Source organism: Callithrix jacchus, chromosome X (genome assembly GCF_049354715.1).
Source record: "Callithrix jacchus isolate 240 chromosome X, calJac240_pri, whole genome shotgun sequence".
Lineage (NCBI taxonomy): Eukaryota > Metazoa > Chordata > Mammalia > Primates > Cebidae > Callithrix > Callithrix jacchus.
In genome coordinates this window covers 132,162,989-132,183,893 of record NC_133524.1, presented here as the reverse complement: position 1 = coordinate 132,183,893, position 20,905 = coordinate 132,162,989, and the positions used below count along the sequence as shown (strand labels likewise).

Genomic DNA, 20,905 nt, shown 5'->3' with positions numbered 1-20,905 from the left:
TCAAGTATAATTTTAAAAAGTTTATACCATTACCCTTTCTCACATTCTTACTCTAAGAAGGCCCATAGCCCTTCACTAAGGAAGGTTAAAGTATATGGGAAAGAGAAATTACTAGATTTCTCAATGATTACAGCACCCCACTTCTGAATTGACACGAATTTCTTGAAGACACAAACATCATTCTGACCCTTTTGAAACATATTTGATTTATTAGTGACCCTTGATCATGGATGCCAAATTATAATGCTACTTAGAGAAGCCTGTCTTATCCTAGGTGCTTTCTGACCCACCAAGTTACAGCAATGGATATGCATAGAAGCACCCCATTATTAAATGGAAGTGGTATGTAGAAGATCAAGCAGGTCCTGAAGGCGAAAGTAAGTTCCATGATGAAGTGACCAAAATGCCTCATGGATCGTAATCCTGGGACACAACTTTCTCCATCTACCATTGGGAGAATTATAAACCAGTCTCCATCAATTTCACTCTCTTAGGATGTTACGTAGCATGACAAAAGCGATTTTGCAGATGTAATTAAGGTTACTTATCTGTTAGTCTAAATATTGAGGAATTCTCTAGGTTGGCCTAACCTACACACATGAGCCCTTAAAAGCAGAGCTTTTTCTCCAGCTGGTAGCATAAGAGGATGAGATAGTTACGAAGAATGGGGAGAATTTGACATGCTGATGCTGGCTTGAAGTTAGGGAAGGGACCACATGAAAACACCTGATGAGCATCTTTATGAGTTGAGAGTGAGCCCAAGCTCACAGCCTGCCAGAATCAAGGATTTCGGTTCTGCGCAGCAGCAAGGAATTGGATTCTGTCAATAATCTGAATGGATTTGGAATTGCATTCCACCCCTTATGTTTTAGATGAGAACACTGACGCACAAAATTTTGATTTTGGGCTTTTGAGATCTGAAGTAGAGAACAAAGTCAAGACCTCCCAGATTTCTGAACTGCAGAGCTGTGAGATAATAAATATAATAATTTGGTGTTGCTTTCAGCCATTAAGTTTGGTGTAGTTTGTCACAGGGCAATAAAACTAATACATTCTCTCAATCTGTACCTATATACCCATGGGGAGTACACTATAACCAGCTGCTTGAAGAAACAGTACCTCAGGGCTAGTTTACCAATAGAGGTGAATGATATGCAGGCACCACCTATATTAGTTTTCATACAGGGAAAAAAGAGAGAGAACATAAATTAATTACAATATTATTTGTTGGGTTTATAGTTAGGTTAAAATTTAACATATAGGAAAAGACAACTGGAATCATGGAGGAAAGACCAGTGAAAATACACTCCTTCATTTAAAAAAAAGTGTCAAATATTGTCAACATAAAGATTATTCGAATTCCGGGAATTAACCATAGACTTCCAACAATCTGAAGACTATTTATTCAAGAAAAATGGCTAAATCACACTACAAACCATAAGCTTTGTGGTGTTTTAACTTGCACTATTCCCACATGCTCCTCCGTTGCTCCACGGTAGCCTTGAAACAAACATCATCACAACTCCGATAGCTCTGAATACCAGCAAACTATCAGCCACTGCAGAGGGCTACTGGTTGGAGTTCTCCTAAAATCTCTATTTCCAGGCAATAATCACTATTTATACTGATATTGTTATTATTTTGAGACAGGCTCTCCCTCTGTCTCCAAGGCTGAATGGCAGTGGTGCAATCATGGCTCACTCCACCTCGACGTTGTGGGTTCAAGTGATCCTCCTGCCTCATCCACCTGAGTAGCTTAAACTACAGGCATGAGCCACTGCAGCCAGCCTAATCACCATTATTTAGCGTGCCAGAGCTTTTGGGCAGGCACCCCAGGACTCAAGATAAGGGCAGCCACCAGAGCCACCTCCAACTGCCACAGTCCAAGGCAATGGCTGGGTGGCTGTCCATTCTACCAAGGTTCTTTCCTTTCAGCATTAGTTGGTAGTACCCCAAAGAGTTTCCAGGGAATGACCCCAGACATTTCCTAAGGTACCTGAAGAAGAATGCAGCGTTGAAGATGGGGTGCTTGACGCTAAGAATCCCGACTCCTTTGGCCATATCAAATGACTTTGATGTTGTAATTTGCATTTGTGTGGGAAAGGGTCAAAATACTTCAGGGGTAGACTGGCAGTCTATTTTTCTAGAGAACAATCACTACTTTACCTCATACTTCTACCTTAAAAAAGATGTGGCTATCAGAGTGGCAAGAGTTCCCTGAATGTGATGTTCTCTTTCTAAGGACTTAGATTGCCACCTGCAGTTTCTACAGCACTGCTGATGAAGTACATATAAAAACTTGGAAAAGAAAGGAAATTAGTATATGGAAGAGGTATCTGTACCCCCATGTGTGTTGCAGCATTATTCGTAGTAACTAAGACTTGGAAGCAGCCTAAATGTCTTCCAACAGATGAATGGATAAAGAAAATGTGGTACATATACACAATGGAGTACTACTATTCAGCCATTAAAAAGTATGAGATCCCATCATTCGCAACAACATGGATGGGACTGGAGGTCATTACGTTAAGTGAAATAAACCAGGCAAAGAAAGACAAACTTCACATTTTCTCACTCCTTTGTGGGAGCTAAAAATTAAAGCCACTTAACTCATGGAGATAGAGCGTAGAAGGATGGTTACCTGATGCAGAGAAGAGCAATGCGGGTATTGGGGGAAGTGGGGATGGCTCGTGGGTACAAAAATATAGTTAAGTAGAATGAATAAGATGTAGCATTTGATAGCACAACAGGGTGACCCACAGTCACTAATTTATTGTATATTTTAAAATCACTAAAAGAGTTTAATTGGATTGTTTGTAACACAAAGAAAGGATAAATGGTTGAGGTGATGGAAACCCTATTTAGCCTGACATGATTATTACACATTGTGTGCTTTATCAAAGTATCTCAAGTAATCCATAAATATATGCACCTACTATGTACTGACAAAAACTAAAAATGAAAAAACCCTGGAAATCCACAGAACACAATATGGGTCTAGCCTTCACCTGGGATGCCAATTAGAAGTGGATTGAATGCAATTGGATGCACAGACATTTTCTCTTCTGCTGGTGATTATAACTAGGACTGAACTCTTCAATATTTGTACCTTGGCTTCCAAAATTCTGGAAACGCTAGTTCCTCAAGTTCCTAGGGTTATTCATTCTGGAGACTCTAGTATGCACTGCAAGAAAACCTGCAGGCCATCTACTGGAGTGCCCAATGGAGCCACTCTTCAATAACAAGTGCTACACGTTTCCAAAAACTCTAAATATCAGTGAAAAGTTTACGATGGCAGCCATTTCGCCACCCAGGACAATTGGAGAATGGCAGATATTAGGGATCATTAACTCTGTCAAAGCTGTAGAAGACCTCAGTGAAGAATCACAGTTACAGAACCAAGAGTCACGGCCTTCTATTTTGGATGTTTGTACAACAAAGAGGATATACAATTAATCAAAGGGTCGAGGAACAGGTTTCTGCTTTAATACAAAAAAACTAACATAGAAACCTGTAAAGGTGTCCAAGTATAGTAATCCTTTTCATGTATATCTGGTTACAATTTAAAACTGAAGCTTTTTTAAACGTTTAAAAATCATAGATGAGGAGGGGTACATGTACAGGTTTCTCACATGGGTATAATTGCACAATGCTGGGGTTTGGGCTTCTAGCGAACCCATCACTCAAATAGTGAACAGAGTATCCAATAGGTAGTTTTTCAACCCTCTGACCTGCTCCCTCCCTCCCCTCCTCCTTCCTTTTGGAGCCCTCAGAATCAATGGTTTCTAGCTTTATGTTCATGCCTACCTACTGTTTAGTTCCCACATATGAATGAGAACATGCAGTATCTCATTTTTTGCCAGACACATTGGCTCACGCCTGTAATCCCAGGATTTGGGAGGCAGAAGTGGGCAGATCACTTGAGGTCAGGAGTTCCAGACAAGGCTGGCCAACATGGCAAAACCCTGTCTCTAACAAAACTACAAAAATTAGCCAGGGCGCGGCATGGTGACATGCACCTGCAGCCCTAGCACTTTGGGAAGCTGAGGTGGGTGGATCACTTGAGGTCAGGAGTTGGAGACCAGCCTGGGCAACATGGTGAAACCCTGTCTCTACTAAGAAATACAAACAGGCCAGGCGCTGTGGCTCACGCCTGTAATCCCAGCACTTTGGGAGGCTGAGGTGGGAAGATCACGAGGTCAGGAGTTCGAGACCAGCCTGGCCAACATAGTGAAAACCCTTCTCTACTAAAAATACCAAAATTAGCCAGGCATGTGGTATACACCTACAGTCCCAGCTACTAGAGTGGCTGAAGCAGGAGAAGCACTTGAACCCAGCAGGCGGAGCTTGTGGTGAGCCAAGATCCCGCCACTGCACTCTAGCCTGGGCAACAGAGTGAGACTCTATCTCAAAAATTAAAAAAAAAACAAAAGAAATACAAATAATTAGCCAGGTGTGATAGTGTGTGCCTATAGCAGCTACACAGGAGGCTGAGGCAGGAGAATTGCTTGAACCCAGAAGGTGGAGGTTGCAGTGAGCCGAGATTGCACCATAAACTTAATCAAATTGTTGTTCCAATGGCAGTTGCTACACTATAGGTGGTTGTGTCGCTTCAGCAACTGTAACATCCATGGGAACCTGATATATAATATTGGACAGGTGAATGTTTTATTTTCTTTAAGTAATTGTTACAAACAAGAGTTTGAGTTCAGCTAGGAAGGACAGCAATGTACTATGACCTCCTATTTCAAGCTTCTATCAACTCTCTAGGCTTACATCCTAAACGAGTCCTTAGGGACCTTGGCCACCATTCCCTTACACCAGATGTGACACCATTCTTTGAACTGATGACATTATGCTGACTGAACAGGAGGCACCAACTAATCCAGACACATTAGCAACACACTTGAAAGACATTATGTGTGAAATAATTCCCACACAAAATCAGGGGCCTTCTGAGAGAGATCCAAGATGGCTGATCAGTAACAGCTTGGGATTGTAGCTCCTAGTGAAAGTGCAGAGAACGAGAGGACGCCACACTTTCAGATGAATTTTTGTCACTCACGGACCAGAAAATTCCCAGCAGAGGACCCCCACGGGTCACCAGTGCGACTCTTGCGGCCAGCGCGGCGGCTCTTGGTGCAGAGTAAACGGGACTGGTTCCCCTTCTGACCGACATTTGGAGCTCCAGGAAGGCAGAGTCGCCTATTACAACCTCAAGAAGGAAGCCAGACCGGAGTTTCCCGGGCAGAAGAGCACCATCAGTCTTAACGCCGCTGTTTTGGCTGGTGCAGTGGGTTGCTCAGATTCCGGCGCTGGGAATCAATAAATTGGACGTCCACTCAGAAACCTAATTAGAAAGGCGGTAATTGCAAAGATGACAGATGGATAAATTTATAACGAAGGGAAGAAACCAGCCTAAAAAGGCTGAGAATACCCAAAATCAGAATGCCGCCTCTCCCTCTACAGGGGATTACAGTTCCTCATCAGCAATGGAACAAGACCTGAGGGAGAAAGACTGTGTTCCATTAACAGAAGTAGGCTTCAGAAGGTGGATGATAAGAAACTTCTGGGAGTTAAAAGAACTTGTTCATACCCAATGTAAAGAAACTAAGAACTTTGAAAACAGATTATGAAAAAATGCTAACAAGAATAGACAATATAGAGAGGACTATAAATGAATTAACAGAGTTGAAAAACACAACAAGAGAACTTCACAAAATATGCACAAGTTTTAATAGCCAAATTGACCAAGCAGAAGAAAGGATATCAGAGGTTGAAGACGAACTTAATGAAATAAAACGAGAAGACAAGAATAGAGAAAAAAAGGGTAAAAAGGAATGAGCAAAGTCTTCAAGAAATATGGGACTATGTGAAAAGACCTTATCTACATTTGATAGGTGTACCTGAATCTGACAAAGAGAATGAATCCAAGCTGGAAAATACTCTTCAGAATATTATTCAGGAAAACTTTCCCAACCTAGCAAGGCAGGGCAATATTCAACTCCAGGTAATACAGAGAACACCACAAATATATTCCTCAAGAAGAGCAACCCCAAGGCACATAATCGTTAGATTCACCAGGGTTGAAATGAAGGAGAAAATACTAAGGGCAGCCATAGAGAAAGGTCAGGTTACCCACAAATGAAAGCCTAGCAGACTTACAGCAGATCTCTCAGCAGAAACCCTACAAGCCAGAAGAGAGTGGGGGCCAATATTCAACATCCTTAAAGGAAAGAACTTTCAGCCCAGAATTTCATATCCAGCCAAACTAAGCTTCACAACTGAAGGAAAAATAAATTTTTTTATGAACAAGCAAGTACTCAGATTTTATTACCACCAGGCCTGCTTTACAAGAGCTTCTGAAAGAAGCATTACACATAGAAAGGAACAACCAGTATTAGCCTTTCCAAAAATATACCAAAAAGTAAAGAGCATCAACATAATGAAGAATTTACATCAACAAATGGACAAAACAGCCAGCTAACATCAAATGGCAGTAATCCTAAATTTAAATCGACTAAATCCCCCAATCAAAAGATACAGCCAAAACCCAACGGTATGCTGCATCCAGACCCATTTCACATGCAAGGATACACAAAGATTCAAAACAAAGGGATGGAGAAAGATTTACCAACCAAATGAAGAGCAAAAATAAATGAATAATAAAAAGCAGGAGTTGCAATTCTCGCCTTTGATAAAATAGATTTTAAAGCAACAAAGATATAATGGTAAAAGGATCAATGTAACAAGAAGAGCTAACGATCCTAAATATATACGTACCCAATACAGGAACACCCAGACACATAAGACCTATAAAGAGACTTAGACTCCCTAGACTCCCACACAATAAAAGTAGGAGACTTCAACATCAATATTAGATAGATCAATAAGACAGAAAATTAATAAGGATATCCAAGACTTGAACGCAGATCCGGAAGAAGTAAACTTCATAAACATTTATAGAACTCTCCACTTTAAATACACAAAATATACAATTCTTATCCGTATCACATCACACCTACTCATAGGTTTAAAGAAAATACTGATCAGCCATTATTAAGCACAATTATTGGCATAAAAGAGGTTATCAATACCCATTTTTAGAATAAAACGACATTCCTGTTGTCTCCCTTTTTTTTCTTCCTCTCTGTCTTCCTCTCCTTCATTCCTATTTTTTCTTTCTTTCCTTCTCTCCTTCTTTCAAAAAAAAAAAAAAAAAACCAGGGGCCTTCTAACTGAGTGAAATGTTTAATGATCTAGTAGGCCCACATGTCAAGATGGTGCTTATAAGGTCAACAGCAAGTTCCTACATCTTGACTTTCATACCACTAAATAAGCAAAGAAACGAGTTGCATAATAGATGCTTCTTTTAGCGCATACCTCAATGTTGTGCAGTACCGTGACCCACTGACAAGTGACTGAAACCCTGCTAGCATGGATTGGGCCCAGAAAAAGAGAAGCTTCCCTAATCCCGCAACGTGGTCTCACGTGGGGTTCCCCGTGACCAGTTGACTAGAAAAAAAAACAAAAACAAAACAAGTTATCCCCAATTTAGCAGCTTACAATAACACAAATATATAAGCAGTTCCATAGATCAGAAATCCAGGCGTCCTCGATTTGTTTCTCTGCTTAGCATCTCACAAAATCAAAGTATCAACCAGGCTGCTGACTGAAGACTCAGAGACAAACAAGCTTATTTGGGTTACTGGCAGGTCTAACTTCTTAAAGTTATAGAACTGAGGTAACCATATACTTGCGGTCTTTGCTGAGGCCACAGTAAGCTACCTGAGCCACTTCCATACCTCCTTAGGTGCACCCCTCTATCTTCTAAGCAGTCATGGTGCATCATGACTATGGTGGCTGAGATAGAGGTTGTTCATGGGCTTGGCAACATGAACTTTCATTTACCAGGTCCATGTTACTACAGTAACTGCTGACTATTCAACCTGCTAGCTGCCGAGACCAACGCTGATTCCCCAATATGGCACCATGTCCCAGACTGGTCAGTCAGCTTCCAGGTGGCACTGTGATTACTTGGGTCTGCTTCCACAATTGAAAGAGCATCACTTTGATGTTGCTCAAATAGACACTCTTCTGGATATGGATTTTCATTCCTATCCATGGTACTTCAAGAAAACCAACACTGTGGTAATAGGAAAGGCTGTACCCACCATCGTGGTATCCCACACTTTACCAGTTTTAAACATGAAACCCACTTTACAGGAAATGAATACGGCAATGGGATCATGCTCACGGATTTCACTCGTCTCCTGATGTTCTTTACCATCCTAAAGTGGCTGGCTCAATAGAACATTGGAGGATCTTTCAAAGCCTGAGTTGTAGTTGCAGCTTTGTGACAGGGCCTTGTGTGGCTTGGCTGACAATCTAGAAAGTGACAAAGCTGAATCCCAGCATCAAAGATATGGAACTCTTTCTCCCATAGCCACATCTATGACTTCAAGAATGAAGGAGGCAATATGCAGGCCTCTTCTCACTATTAATCCTGGGTATCTAGTAGCAAAATGTTGCCTCTTATGCTCAAGAAGCAAAATTTGCTGTAAAGAAGAAAACTTTTGGCTCTGCTGGACTAGAGGACATTTTACACACTGAGACATTATTTCAACATGGGAACCAAAAGTGATTCCATTGAAATGACAGCTGTGTCTGGCCAGGAGCAGTGGCTCACACCTGTAAACCCAGCACTTTGGGAGAACAAGGTGGGCAGATCACCTGAGGTCAGGAGTTGGAGACCAGCCTGCCGAACATGATGAAACCCCGTCTCTAATAAAAATACAAAAATTAGCCAGACGCAGTGGTGCAGGCCTGTAGTCCCAGCTACTTGGGAGGCTGAGGGTGAAAAAACACTTGAAACTGGGAGGCAGAGGCTGCCACGAGCTGGGATGGCGCCACTGAACTCCTGAACTCCAGCCTGGGTGATAGAGTGATATTCCATCTCAAAATCAAAAGAAAACAACAACAACAACAACAACAAATAAAAGTCGTGTCTGCAAGCTGACCACTTTGGACTGTTCATTCCTCTCAACCAAAAGACAAAGGAGGAGGTCCACTACTGGCTGGAGTGATGGAAACTGACAATCAAAGGGAGATGGGGTTCCTAATATACTAGGGGCTAAGAAAGAGCATGTCTTATATGTCTAGACAGCTTCTTAATTCTCCTGTGTTTTGTGATTAGAGTTAATGGAAAATTACAGCAACCCCATCCAGGCAGGACATCTAATGGTTCAGACTCTTCATAATGAAGGTTTGAGTCACCCTGCCAGGCCAGGCACCATGACCAGCTGACATGCTATCTCAAGGCAAAGGAAATGAAAAATGGGGAGTGAAAGAAGGCAGTTATAAATACCAGCTACCACAATGTGGGCTGCTACAGAAACCACGACTGTAATAGTATTTACTTAATGGGTTAATAATATCTGCCAGCACAGGTGGGAAAATCAACCAACGAACAAACAAGTTATCCTTTCAAATGAAATGCTTAGGGAAAAAGACCAACTTTTACTGACAGAAATTTCTTAGCCTCTGGGAGGCCATTTTATTCACTAACACATGCTAGGAGGCCTCAGCCATATCCTGCTCGATTGTAGAAAACAGCAATTTGATCCTCTTTCCTCCTCAATCATTAAAGAGATTATGCATTTAGGGTCTGATGTTCCTTCTTGGACAAGTAGCCAGATGTCATTTCTTCCAGTTTCTTCTCAAGGTGCGGAATTAAGTCTCCGCTCATATACCTGAAAAGAAAGAGACGTGTCATTAACCAAAAGAGAGCCAAAGAACCTATGCTGTAGGAAGCACTGTGGGAGATAGAAGGATGAAGTAACAGTCAGCATGGAGACAGAAATGCACCTGCATGGTAAGGGGCGAGGGTGTGAAGAAAAGGGAAGCTTCATACACTCTTGTTGAGAATATAATTTACTATGACAACTATGAAGAACAGTTTGGAGGTTCCTCGAAAACCTGAACATGGAGCAATCATATGATCCAGTAATCCCACTGCTGGGTATACTCCCAAGAGAAAGGAAGTCAGTATACCGCAGAGATATCTGCACTCCTGTGTTCATTGCAGCCTCGTCCACAGTAGCCAAGCTTTGGAAGCAACCTAAGTGTCCACCAACTGCTGAATGGGTAAGGAAAACGCGGTACATATACACAAAGAAGTGCTGTTTGGCCATAAAAAAGAATGAGATTCAGTCATTTGCAACAACATGGATGGAACTGAAGGTCATTACGTTAAGTGGAATAAGCCAGGCACAAAAAGACAAACTTCGCATGTTCTCACTTATTGGTGGGAGCAAAAATTTTAAACAACTGAACTAACGGAGATAGAGAGTAGAATGACGGTTACCAGAGGCTGGGAAGGTTAGTGGGGTGGGGGGAAGTGCAGATGATTAATACGTACAAAAATGGCATGAGTAAGATGTAGTACTTGAAAGCATGACGGGGTAAATATAGTCAGTAATAATTCAATTGTACATTAGAAATAACAAGAGTATAATTGGATTATCTGTAACACAAAAGATAAATGCTTGAGGTGATAGATGCCCCATTTACCTTGCTGTGTTTATTACACGTTGTTGTCTGTATCACACTATGTCATATACCCCAGAAATATATGCATCTGCGATGTACCTACACACATTTTTTTTAAAAAAGAGGTAATCTAGCAAATACAAGGAGTGTCAATTGAGGGACAATGTCTACCTCAGACTATGGTGAGAAGGGAAGTCTCCATAGGCTTTGGAGAAGGAGTTAGATTCAGAAAACATTAACCTATGTAACTGTGGAGATAGCCGTAACTATAAGTGAAGGCCAGGGTTTGCGAAATTTGAGGCACGGGCTGTTCCCCCACGCTCATGCCCAGTACTGTGTTGAGCCCAAGTACTTAAAGAAATTGAGCAGTTCCTAGTTCTGCCCACCTGACTGCTTCCTTGATGATGGATTCAAAATAGCATCCCTTGACTTCTACAGGTGTTTGCAGTCCTTCAGGCAATTTGACTTTTTTTTTCACGTTCTGAAGATGTTAAAAAAATAAACTTCAGTATTATAAGGAAGAATAAAAGTGAATCTTGGTTAAACTATACCTCAGCAATCATGCTTCATAGGCTAAATGTTTTAAATGCTTAAATAAAGATGCCAGCTCATACAAAAACTAAATAAATAAACAAACACCTGCATGTACATAGGAATGAAACTCTTGTAAACAATAACCAAGAAAGAAAAGAAAAAGAGAAGTTGTACTATATTTTAGTCAAAGAACAGAAAAACCACTGTAAATTATATGCAATCTCAACTCTGGCAAAGAATGAGCCTCAGCAGATAACATGCACATCTTCTAAATTATAAAAAGAGAGACTTCGTGGAGTTTTTTTTTTTTGAAACAGACATTCTTATATTACTTACTTCTCCAAAGTAATGTAGAATTTCCTTCATTAATTTGCCTTCTGTTTCAGCATTAATATCTTTTTGGATTCTTGAAAAAGGGAGTATTTCTGTGACTTTTAGGTCATCTGCAGAGAAAGTGCTGGTAATGATGACTCCTACAAGTGCATTTCTACCAGGTTTCTGCATCAGCCCACCTTTGCTGAAGCCAGTGAAGTCATCAATCCGAGAATCCAGTTGGCTGGCTGGAATACCAACTCCTACCTTAAGCTCTGGCGGAACAAATTTTGACAAAAAGCCATCAGTTGGAGTTTCACCATGTTCTTTCCCCTCCACATAGACATCACGAACGACAGATCTGGAAACCAAACTGAGAAGTTGAGCTGTGGGATATGTGTGTTTCATCAGCCCTCTGGGTCCATCTATGTGTTCCTCAGTTTCTGGGTAATTATTTATTTCATAATTGGGAGGATGTACCGGGGGAAACCCCAGGCCTGACGAACTGAGGCCAGGACACATAATACAGTAAAACCACCACTTATTTTCTGGCCCTATGAATGCATATGGAAACCAAGTAAGACAGTACAACTCTAACAAACATTCACAGGTCCCTGGCACTCATGGGTTAGTGTCAGCTTGTTATGCTTTACTAGGTGAAAGCAGCACGTCTCATTTGACATCATGACTTCTCAAATTGACATACAACCCACCGTGCTTTACTGAGCTGGAAGCCAGACAACTTGGATACACCTCAACCTGCCTCCTCTCTACATCAAATATGTTCTGAGAAAATAGAGGCAGCCATTAGTGCTGAAAGTTCTATATGCACTCCAACACCAAAAATCCATTTTAGTGTATGATCTTCCTCATCCTTCTTTCTTTGTCTCAAAAACGTTATGTTCTTTTCACTCCAGATCTGTCACCTCTTTCATTTATTCATCGTCTGTGGTAGGCAGCATGCCAGAAGCTGGGGATCAGCAGTAAACTACCAGAGAGCAACATTTCCTGCTCTTGTGGAGCTCACATCCTCATGTGGCAGTCAGACAGTACGTGCCCAATGAGCGAAGGAAATTAACAGCATTGGGCTGATGGTGGGGAGGCCGTCCACAGGCTTGTGGGAGACAGCGGCAGAGGGAGCCACAGGGGCTATTACTGGTTGGGCAGGGCCTTCTGAGCAGGTGGCCTTGGGCAGCGATTGGAGGAAGAAGTGGGGCAGCCTGTGCAGAGGCAGAAGGGGATTTCCAGGCTGCAGTGAGGCCAAGGGTAGGGGCTGGAGTGGGGATAGACTGGGCACTATGGGGTGAAGGACAGAAACAGAGAGAGCCAGGGGATGGATGGGACCCGTGTTAGCAGAGGGTGACGGAGGTCAGGCCACCTAGAGCCTCGTAGACCAAAGCTGGTTTACAGTCTGTTCTGAGTGCTTAGGGGAGTTGAGGATAGGTTTTCAGGAGCGACACGACATGATGTCATTAACATGCCAACACGATGACCTGGCTGCAGGGTTGGAGGGTGTGTGTTAGATGGGGGCAATAATGGGAAACATGGAGATGTCACTGTAGCTCAGTGACTGACCATGGCACAGTGGATAAAAAGGAGAGAGAAAAATTCTGGGATTCAGAAATTTTTACAGGATTTACAGAAGAGAAGAAAAATAAAGGTAGAAAAACAGAGTGATGGGGTGCAGTAGCTCATGCCTGTAATCCCAGCACTTTGGGAGGTCGAGGTGGGTAGATCACCTGAGGTGAGGAATCTGAGATCAGTCTGGCTGCCATGGCGAAACCCCATTTTACTAAAAATATAAGAATTGGCTGGGCATGGTGGCTGGTGCCTATAACCCCAGCTACCCGAAAGGCTCAGACTGGTGAATAGTTGAACCCCAGAGACGGAGGTTGCAGTGACCCAGGATGGTGCCACTGCACTCCAGCCTGGCCTACAAGAAAGAAACTCCATCTGAAAACAAAAAAGGTCGGGATTCACCAATAAGGACAATACATTTTAAAAGAAGATTGTGGAAAACGGAAATCCTAGAAGCTTTCCATGAAGAAGCAGTGAACAACTCTCAAACGCTGCTGAGAAATTGATGGCAACGTCGGCCAAGACTGTTGATCTTGACAAGCACAGTTTCAGTGGAGGGGAAGAGGCAGGAGACTGACTGCACTGGATACAGCATGAAGAGGAGGTGAGGACAGGCTTATTTACTCTTTTCTTTAGACGTGGCAGAGCCTCCAATAAGGCCATCTCCTATTCCTCGTTTCCTTACCAACAGGGCCATCTTCTGCCTTTTCTGGGATGAAGAACTCTCACATTCCCTGGGATGTTTAAATGCATTTTGAGGTTTTGCAGCAACCTTCTCTTCTTTAATCCGTGATTGTGTCCTGAAAAACATCAATGAACATTTTCCATTCATGACAAATATCTAACAATCAGAAAATGACAAACAGTCTGCATATATCAATACAATCAAGAACTTCAATCATTAGTTTGACTTTTAATAATGAGCCAAGATTTACCGAGTCTCAACAAACACTCTGTTTTCAGGAAAAGAACCTAATTTTGATGCGTGCTAAGAAGAAAGAAAGAAAGAAAGAAAGAAAGAAAGAGAGAGAGAGAGAGAGAGAGAGAGAGAGAGAGAGAGAGAGAGAGAAGGAAGGAAGGAAGGAAGGAAGGAAGGAAGGAAAGAAAGAAAGAAAGAAAGAAGAAAGAGAAAGAAAGAAAACTACAGACCAATATCCATGATGAACATTGATGCAAAAATGTTCAATAAAATACTGGCAAACCGAATCCAAAAGCACATCTAAAAGCTTATCCGCTATCATCAAGTAAACTTCATCCCGGGATGCAAGGCTGGTTCAACATAGGCAAATTTATAAATGTAATTCACCACATAAACAGAACCAAAAATAAAAACCACATGATTATCTCAATAGATGCAGAGAAGGGCTTTGACAAAATTCAACAGCCCTTTATGCTAAAGACTCTCAATAAACTAGGTATCGAAGGAACACACCTCAAAAGCCATATAGGAGAAACCCACAGCCAATATCATACTGAATGAGCAAAAACTAGAAGCATTCACTTTAAAAACTGGCACTAGACAAGGATGCCTTCTCTCACCACTCCTATTCAATATAGTATTGGAAGTTCTAGCCAGAGAAATTAGGCAAGAAAAAGAAATAAAGGGCATTCAATTAAGAAAAGAAGAAGTCAAATTGTCCCACTTGCAGACAACATGATCGTATATTTAGAAGAACTCATCATCTCAGCCCAAAACCTCCTTAGGCTGATAAGCAACTTCGGCAAAGTCTCAGGATACGAAATCAATGTGCAGAAATCACAAGCATTCCTATACACCAATAACAGACAAATAGAGAGCCAAATCATGAGTGAACTCCCATTTACAGTTGCTACATAGAGAATAAAATACCTAGGAATACAACTAACAAAGTATGTAAAAGATCTATTCAAGGTGAACTACAAACCAAATCAAGGAAATAAGAGAGGACACAAACAGCTGGGAAAACATTCTATGCTCATGGTTAGGAAGAATCAATATTGTGAAAATGGCCATACTGCCCAAAGTAATGTATAGATTCAATGCTATCCCCATCAAGCTACCACTGATCTTCTTCACACAACTGGGAAAAACCACTTTAAACTTCATATGGAATCAAAAGAGAGCTTGCACAGCCAAGACAATCCCAAGCAAAAAGAACAAAGCTGAAGGCATCATGCTACCTGACTTCAAACCATACTGGCAAGGCTACAGTAATCAAACAGCATGGTACTGGTACCAAAACAGAGATTCAGACCAATAGAACAGAACAGAGGCCTTGGAAGCAACACCACACATCTACAATCATCTGATCTCTGATGAACCAGACAAAAACAAGCAATGGGGAAATGATTCCCTGTTTAATAAATGGTGTTGGGAAATTCCATTCTATTACAAGCGAGCCATATGCAGGAAGCTGAAACCTTTCTTACACCTTATACAAAAATTAACCCCAGCTGGATTAAAGGTTTAAACATAAGAACTAACACCCTAAAAACCCTAGAAGAAAACCTAGGCAACACCATTCAGGACATAGGCACAGCAAGGACTTCATGACTAAAACACCAAAAGCAATGGCAACAAAAGCCAAAATAGACACATGGGATCCAATTAAACTTAAGAGTTTCTGCACACGAAAAGAAACAATCATCACAGTAAAGCGGCAACCAACAGAATGGGAAAAATGTTTGCAATCTACCTGTCAGACAAAGGGCTAATATCCAGAATCTACAAAGAACTAAAGGAGATTTACAAGAAAAAACAAACAAACAAACAAACAAACCAACCCATTCAAAAGTGGGCAAAGGATATGAACAGATAGTTTTCAAAAGAAGGCAAATATGCGGCCCACAAACATATGAAAAAATGCTCATCATCACTGGTCATTAGAGAAATGCAAATCAAAACCACATTGAGATACCATCTTACACCAGTTAGAATGGCAATCATTTAAAAATCTGTGGACAACAGATGCCAGAGAGGAAGTGGAGAAAAAGGAACACTTTTGTACTGTTGGTGGGAGTGTAAATTAGTTCAAACATTATGGAAGACATTGTGGCGATTCCTCAAGGACCTAGAAATAGAAATTCCATTTTGACCCAGCAATGCCATTACTGGGTATATACCCAAAGGATTATAAATCATTCTATCATAAAGACACACCCACACGTATGTTCATTGTGGTGCTGTTTACAATAGCAAAGACCTGGAACCAACCCAAATGCCCATCCATGATAGACTGGACAAAAAAAAAAAAAAAAAGTAGCACATATACACCATCGAATACTATGCAGCCATAAAAAACGACGAGTTTGTGTCCTTTTTAAGAGACATGGATGAATCTAGAAACCGTAATTTTCAGCAAACTGACCCAAGAACAGAAAACCAAACACCGCATGTTTTCACTCACAGGTGGGTGATGAACAATGAGCACACTTGGGCACAGGGAAGGGAACAACACTCACAGGGCTAGGTGGGGGAGTGGAGGGGAGCAGCGGGACAGCGAAGGGGGAGGGGTGGATGGGGAAGGATAACACCGGGAGAAATGCTGATCTAGGTGACATGGGGGGCGGAGGGATGGAGACAGGAAACCATCATGGCATATATATACCTATGCAACTATCCTGCAGGATGCATGATGTGCACATGTACCCCAGAGCCCAAATGCAATTTAAAAAAAAGAAAGAAAAAGAAGAAGAAAAATGGTACAACCAGAATCAATCAGAATGCTTTCAGAATAAGCAGCTCTCATCAAACAAAAGTAGATAAAAATGTTATTACCTCTTTGAAGATGGATAAACTAATCTGTATCAACACTTGCTAGGAAAAATAATTCCTTTTCTTTGTCCTCATTCTAGGAGATTGATACAAATCTGATAATATTTGACAAGGACATCAGAAGAAAGAAAAACTACAAGATCAAGCCAAAACTACAAGCTAAGATCACCCCTGAACCCAGACTCCCAAATTCTAAACTAAAGGTTAGCAAATAAAATACAATAGTGCTTAAAAAGAACTCCATCAGCCATGGTGGAGTATACTGTATAAAGACAAGAATGATTTAACATTTGAAAATCAATAAATGTAATGCACCACATTAAAAACAACAAAAATACAGGGAAACACCACATGATCATTATTATAGATGGGTCACTGTTTAAAATGTATTCATGATAAAAACTATCAGCCTCTTAGAAAAAAAAGGTAAGCATATTTTGGTAAGCATATGCATACACACAAAAAATAGTAAATGCCATACTTCATAGTGAAGTATCAGGATTTTCTTCCTGAGTTTGAAAACAAGACAAATGTGTCCACTATCCGTTAAACAATTTACTGGAGGTTCTAAAAAGTGCAGTAACATCAGGAAAATATGAATCGGTTTAAAATCTTAAAAGAAAGAAAACTGTCATTATTTAGAGATGACATTGTTCTGTACCTAGAAAATGTAAAAGTATAAAATCATTATGGTTAATAAGCAAATTTACTCAAGTCACTGGATATAATAAAAATCAATGATATTTCTTTATAATTAATAGCAACAAATAATTAGAATATAAAATTTCAAATGTCGTTAAAACAGTAAAAAAATTGAATACTTAGAAATAAATCTAATCAGAATGTGCTAGAGCAGTACACAAAAATTATAACACATCTCTGAGAGAAATTCAAGACTGCAGTATATGGACAAAAATATTCTTTCCATGGAATGAAAAGACAGTATTAAGAGGCATTATTGTTAACTCTTTCAGAATGACATAGCAATCATATTTAAAATTCTACCATATTTACAAAAAGTTTTTCTAAAAATCGACAAACAGATAATTGTCTGAAGCATATGCAAATTAAAGATTTGGGAAAGCTGGCCGGAGGCGGTGACTCACGCCTGTAATCTCAGCACTTTGCGGGGCTGAGGTGTAGAGATCTAGAGATCACAAGATCCAGAAATCAAGACCATCCTGACCAACATGGTGATACCCCATCTCTACTAAAAATACCAAATTAGCTGGATGTGGTGGTGCGTGCCTGTAGTCCCAGCTACTCTGGAGGCTGAGACCTGAGAATCAATGGAACCAGGGAGGCGGAGGTCACAGTGAGCTGAGATTGTGCCACTGCACTCCAGCCTGGCAACAGAGTGAGACTCTGTCTCAAAATATATATATTTGGGAAACCTAAGACAATATTTAAGAAAAAGAACTAAGTTTGTAGACATACACTACTAAACATGAGATTTACTATAAGGGTAGAGTAATGAAAACAGTATGGTATTGGTGCAATGACAGACAAATACACTAAAGGTAGAGGACATGGAGGCCAGAAAGAATCTGGAAATGGAAAACAGCTAGATTTACCACAGAAGAGCTCCTGTAAAACACTGTGGAAAGACTAGTGCTTTTAAAAAATGCACTTCATAAATGCAGGGAAAATACAAACTTGGACTCTTACCCCATCCCACTCCAGAAACGTTACTAAAGATGGATAGTAAATCCAGTAGAAAACATAAGATATTAGTGTTACAGCTTTAGAATAGGCCAAGGTATTTTTGATTAGGATAAAAAGGCACTAATGATAAAGAATACATTGTTTAATTAGACATAACTAAATGTAAAACTTGTATTCCTCAAAAGACAGTCTTAGGAGAGTGAAAAAGCAAAGCATATCTGTAGATTACATATTATATACTATATAGTCTAGGTTATATATAAAAATATACATTAATCATATATATGTATATATCTGACCAAAAAAATGAGTGAAATCCAGAATATAACCAGAACTACAAATCAATTTTAAAAAACAAACATTGCAATAAAATGTGCAGAAAACAGCTGAGTACTCATTCATAAGAGTCATACTCAAATATGACTTTAATCATCACATAAAATATACCCAGGCTATGACTGTACTCCATTCCATGAAAATTTATTTGAGATGAATGGGAGATCTAAAAGACAGCTTAGAATATTATCATCATGGCATTGGGCGAAGCAAAGATTATTCTTAAAATAATAGGAAGCACCAGCCCTAAACAAGAAACTGATTAATGAAATTAAGAGAATCTGTTCATCTAAAACACAATATTGAGATAGTGTAAAAGCAAAACAGATTTGTAGAAGATACTAAAATTGTGTGTGTATTTTAATACATGTACATATATGCCTGTGTGTATGTGTCTAACTGAAACCCAGAACTTATATGTAAACCATGAATCCATTTTTAAAATACAAGTATCTCGATAAAATTTGGAGGAAAAGAGCTGAAAAGGGATTTCGTAAAAGACATATTTAAATGGCGAATAAACACATTTAAAAAGTGCTCTAAAAATAATCAATAAATAGCTGGGCACAGTGGCTCATACCTATAATCCCGGCACCTTGGGAGGCTGATGCAGGCAGAGGCCACTTGAGCCCAAGGGTTCGAGACCAGCCTGGGCAACTTGGCGAAACGCCGTCTCTACCAAAAAATACAAAGATTAGCCAGAATTGGCGGCATGCACTTATAGTCCCAGCTACTCGGGAGGCTGAGGCATGAGAATCGATCAAGCCTGGGAGGTCGAGGTTGCAGTGAGCCGAGATGGTGCCACTGCACTGCAGCCTGGGTAACAGAGCAAGACCTCGTCTCAAAAAACAATCAAAACTCAATAAATAAACCCTTAAAAAAAAAACAGGTCCTCAATCTCATTAATCAGCCCCAAACTGCAAATGCAGACATAAGGAGAGATCACTGCACACCCATCAGAGTGGCTGAAATGAAAGACTAATTGCACACCCAGTGTGTGCATCTGGAACCTTCAAACATTTCTGGAAGGAAATGTTTCCTAGACTGACACCCGATGGGTACGGCTGAAAGGTCAGATAGTTCCCGGGGAAAGAGCTCCTTCACGACTGAGAACCAACGGAGGAAAAGCACCCCAACCCGGGGCCAGATAGAGCTCCCAAGGTCAGGTGGCCTCCCTCATGGCTGACACAGAGCGCTGAGAGTCCCACCATAGGCTTAGAGAATCCAAGAAACAGCACCCCACTCCCTCGCAGCACTGGGAGACAGCACCCACAGATAATAATTTAAAAACCCAGCACCAAGAGAAAGCATCCGATAGGCGTCCCAATCGGGGATAAACAGATCCAAAGAAAAGCCAACACATCCTAGCTGAGAGTGAGCAACGTCCAAGGCCAAATGTGCCCCACGGCTGACATCAGCACCCAGCGAAGAGTCCCTCGTGGGCTGAGATAAACCCCGCGACAGAGAGTGAAGTGATCATGTGTCCGCAGGACAGCCACCCTCACCCCAGCCCCGAACACAGACAGAGTCCCTAAGGCAGAGTCTCCCAGCAGGGTCGTGGCCAAGCGGGGAAGAAACACCGCCGCACCCGAAGGTGACACAGGCGACCAATGTAGGGTCCCCACCCCTGGGTTCAGTCATTGCACAGGAAAAGTTCATCGCATCACTAAGAGGGAGTCCCCAAGAAAAGCTCCCCAGCCCCACAACATAACCGAGACGGGGTGTCCAAGGAAAAGACTCCCCGACAGCTGACACACGCGCCCATGGTAGTGTCCACACAGCGAAGCCGTACCACTCACCGGACAAAGAACACGCCAGAAAAGAAGCTTTCCTAGGAAAAAGGACACATTCTGGGGAGAAATTAAAGCATCCAGGGAAAAACTGCCCACTTACGTAGTCGTGAAGTCTTGACCTTGCCAGAGGAGCTGCGGCTGCACTTCCCAAAATGGCAGAGAAGTTGTGGCGCCTCCCCACTGCTGGAACTTTCTAGAAACTTGCTCTCTGGGAGTTATGGGAAGTGTGCCCCGGATGCCTGTGAGTGATGCTCATTGGGAGGCGTCCCACCAGAAGCACCAATCTGGTAAGGCTCAAGGGAGGCAGAAGGCAGGGAAGCTGCCGGCCACCGCGGGCCCCGCCCCAGCCGAACACTGGGAGCCTGTTGGGGGGGCCAGAGTC

The 20,905-nt window shown here is 41.4% G+C and overlaps 1 protein-coding gene across 1 annotated transcript; it reads right to left on the bottom strand.

Annotated features, from left to right (window-relative positions):
- Window positions 1-6,976: 6,976 nt before the first annotated feature.
- LOC100413067 (cancer/testis antigen family 45 member A6-like) lies at window positions 6,977-20,879 on the bottom strand. The gene is made up of 5 exons (XM_054251341.2): window positions 20,624-20,879; window positions 13,600-13,775; window positions 11,422-11,672; window positions 10,938-11,032; window positions 6,977-9,752 (listed from the first exon to the last, which is right to left on the bottom strand). Exons 2-5 carry the CDS (start codon window positions 13,670-13,672, stop codon window positions 9,653-9,655), a joined length of 519 nt encoding a protein of 172 aa, XP_054107316.2. The 5' UTR covers window positions 13,673-13,775; window positions 20,624-20,879; the 3' UTR covers window positions 6,977-9,652.
- Window positions 20,880-20,905: the final 26 nt, after the last annotated feature.

What these genes read in the sequence shown, in the direction of transcription:
- LOC100413067 (XM_054251341.2), bottom strand. Translation starts at nt 13,672, where the DNA reads ATGGCCCTGTTGGTAAGGAAACGAGGAATAGGAGATGGCCTTATTGGA. An exon ending in TTCTACATTACTTTGGAGAA is followed by an intron (nt 11,033 to 11,421) that starts GTAAGTAATATA and finishes TAACATCTTCAG; the next exon opens with AACGTGAAAAAAAAAGTCAA. An exon ending in ATCATCAAGGAAGCAGTCAG is followed by an intron (nt 9,753 to 10,937) that starts GTGGGCAGAACT and finishes CTTTCTTTTCAG; the next exon opens with GTATATGAGCGGAGACTTAA.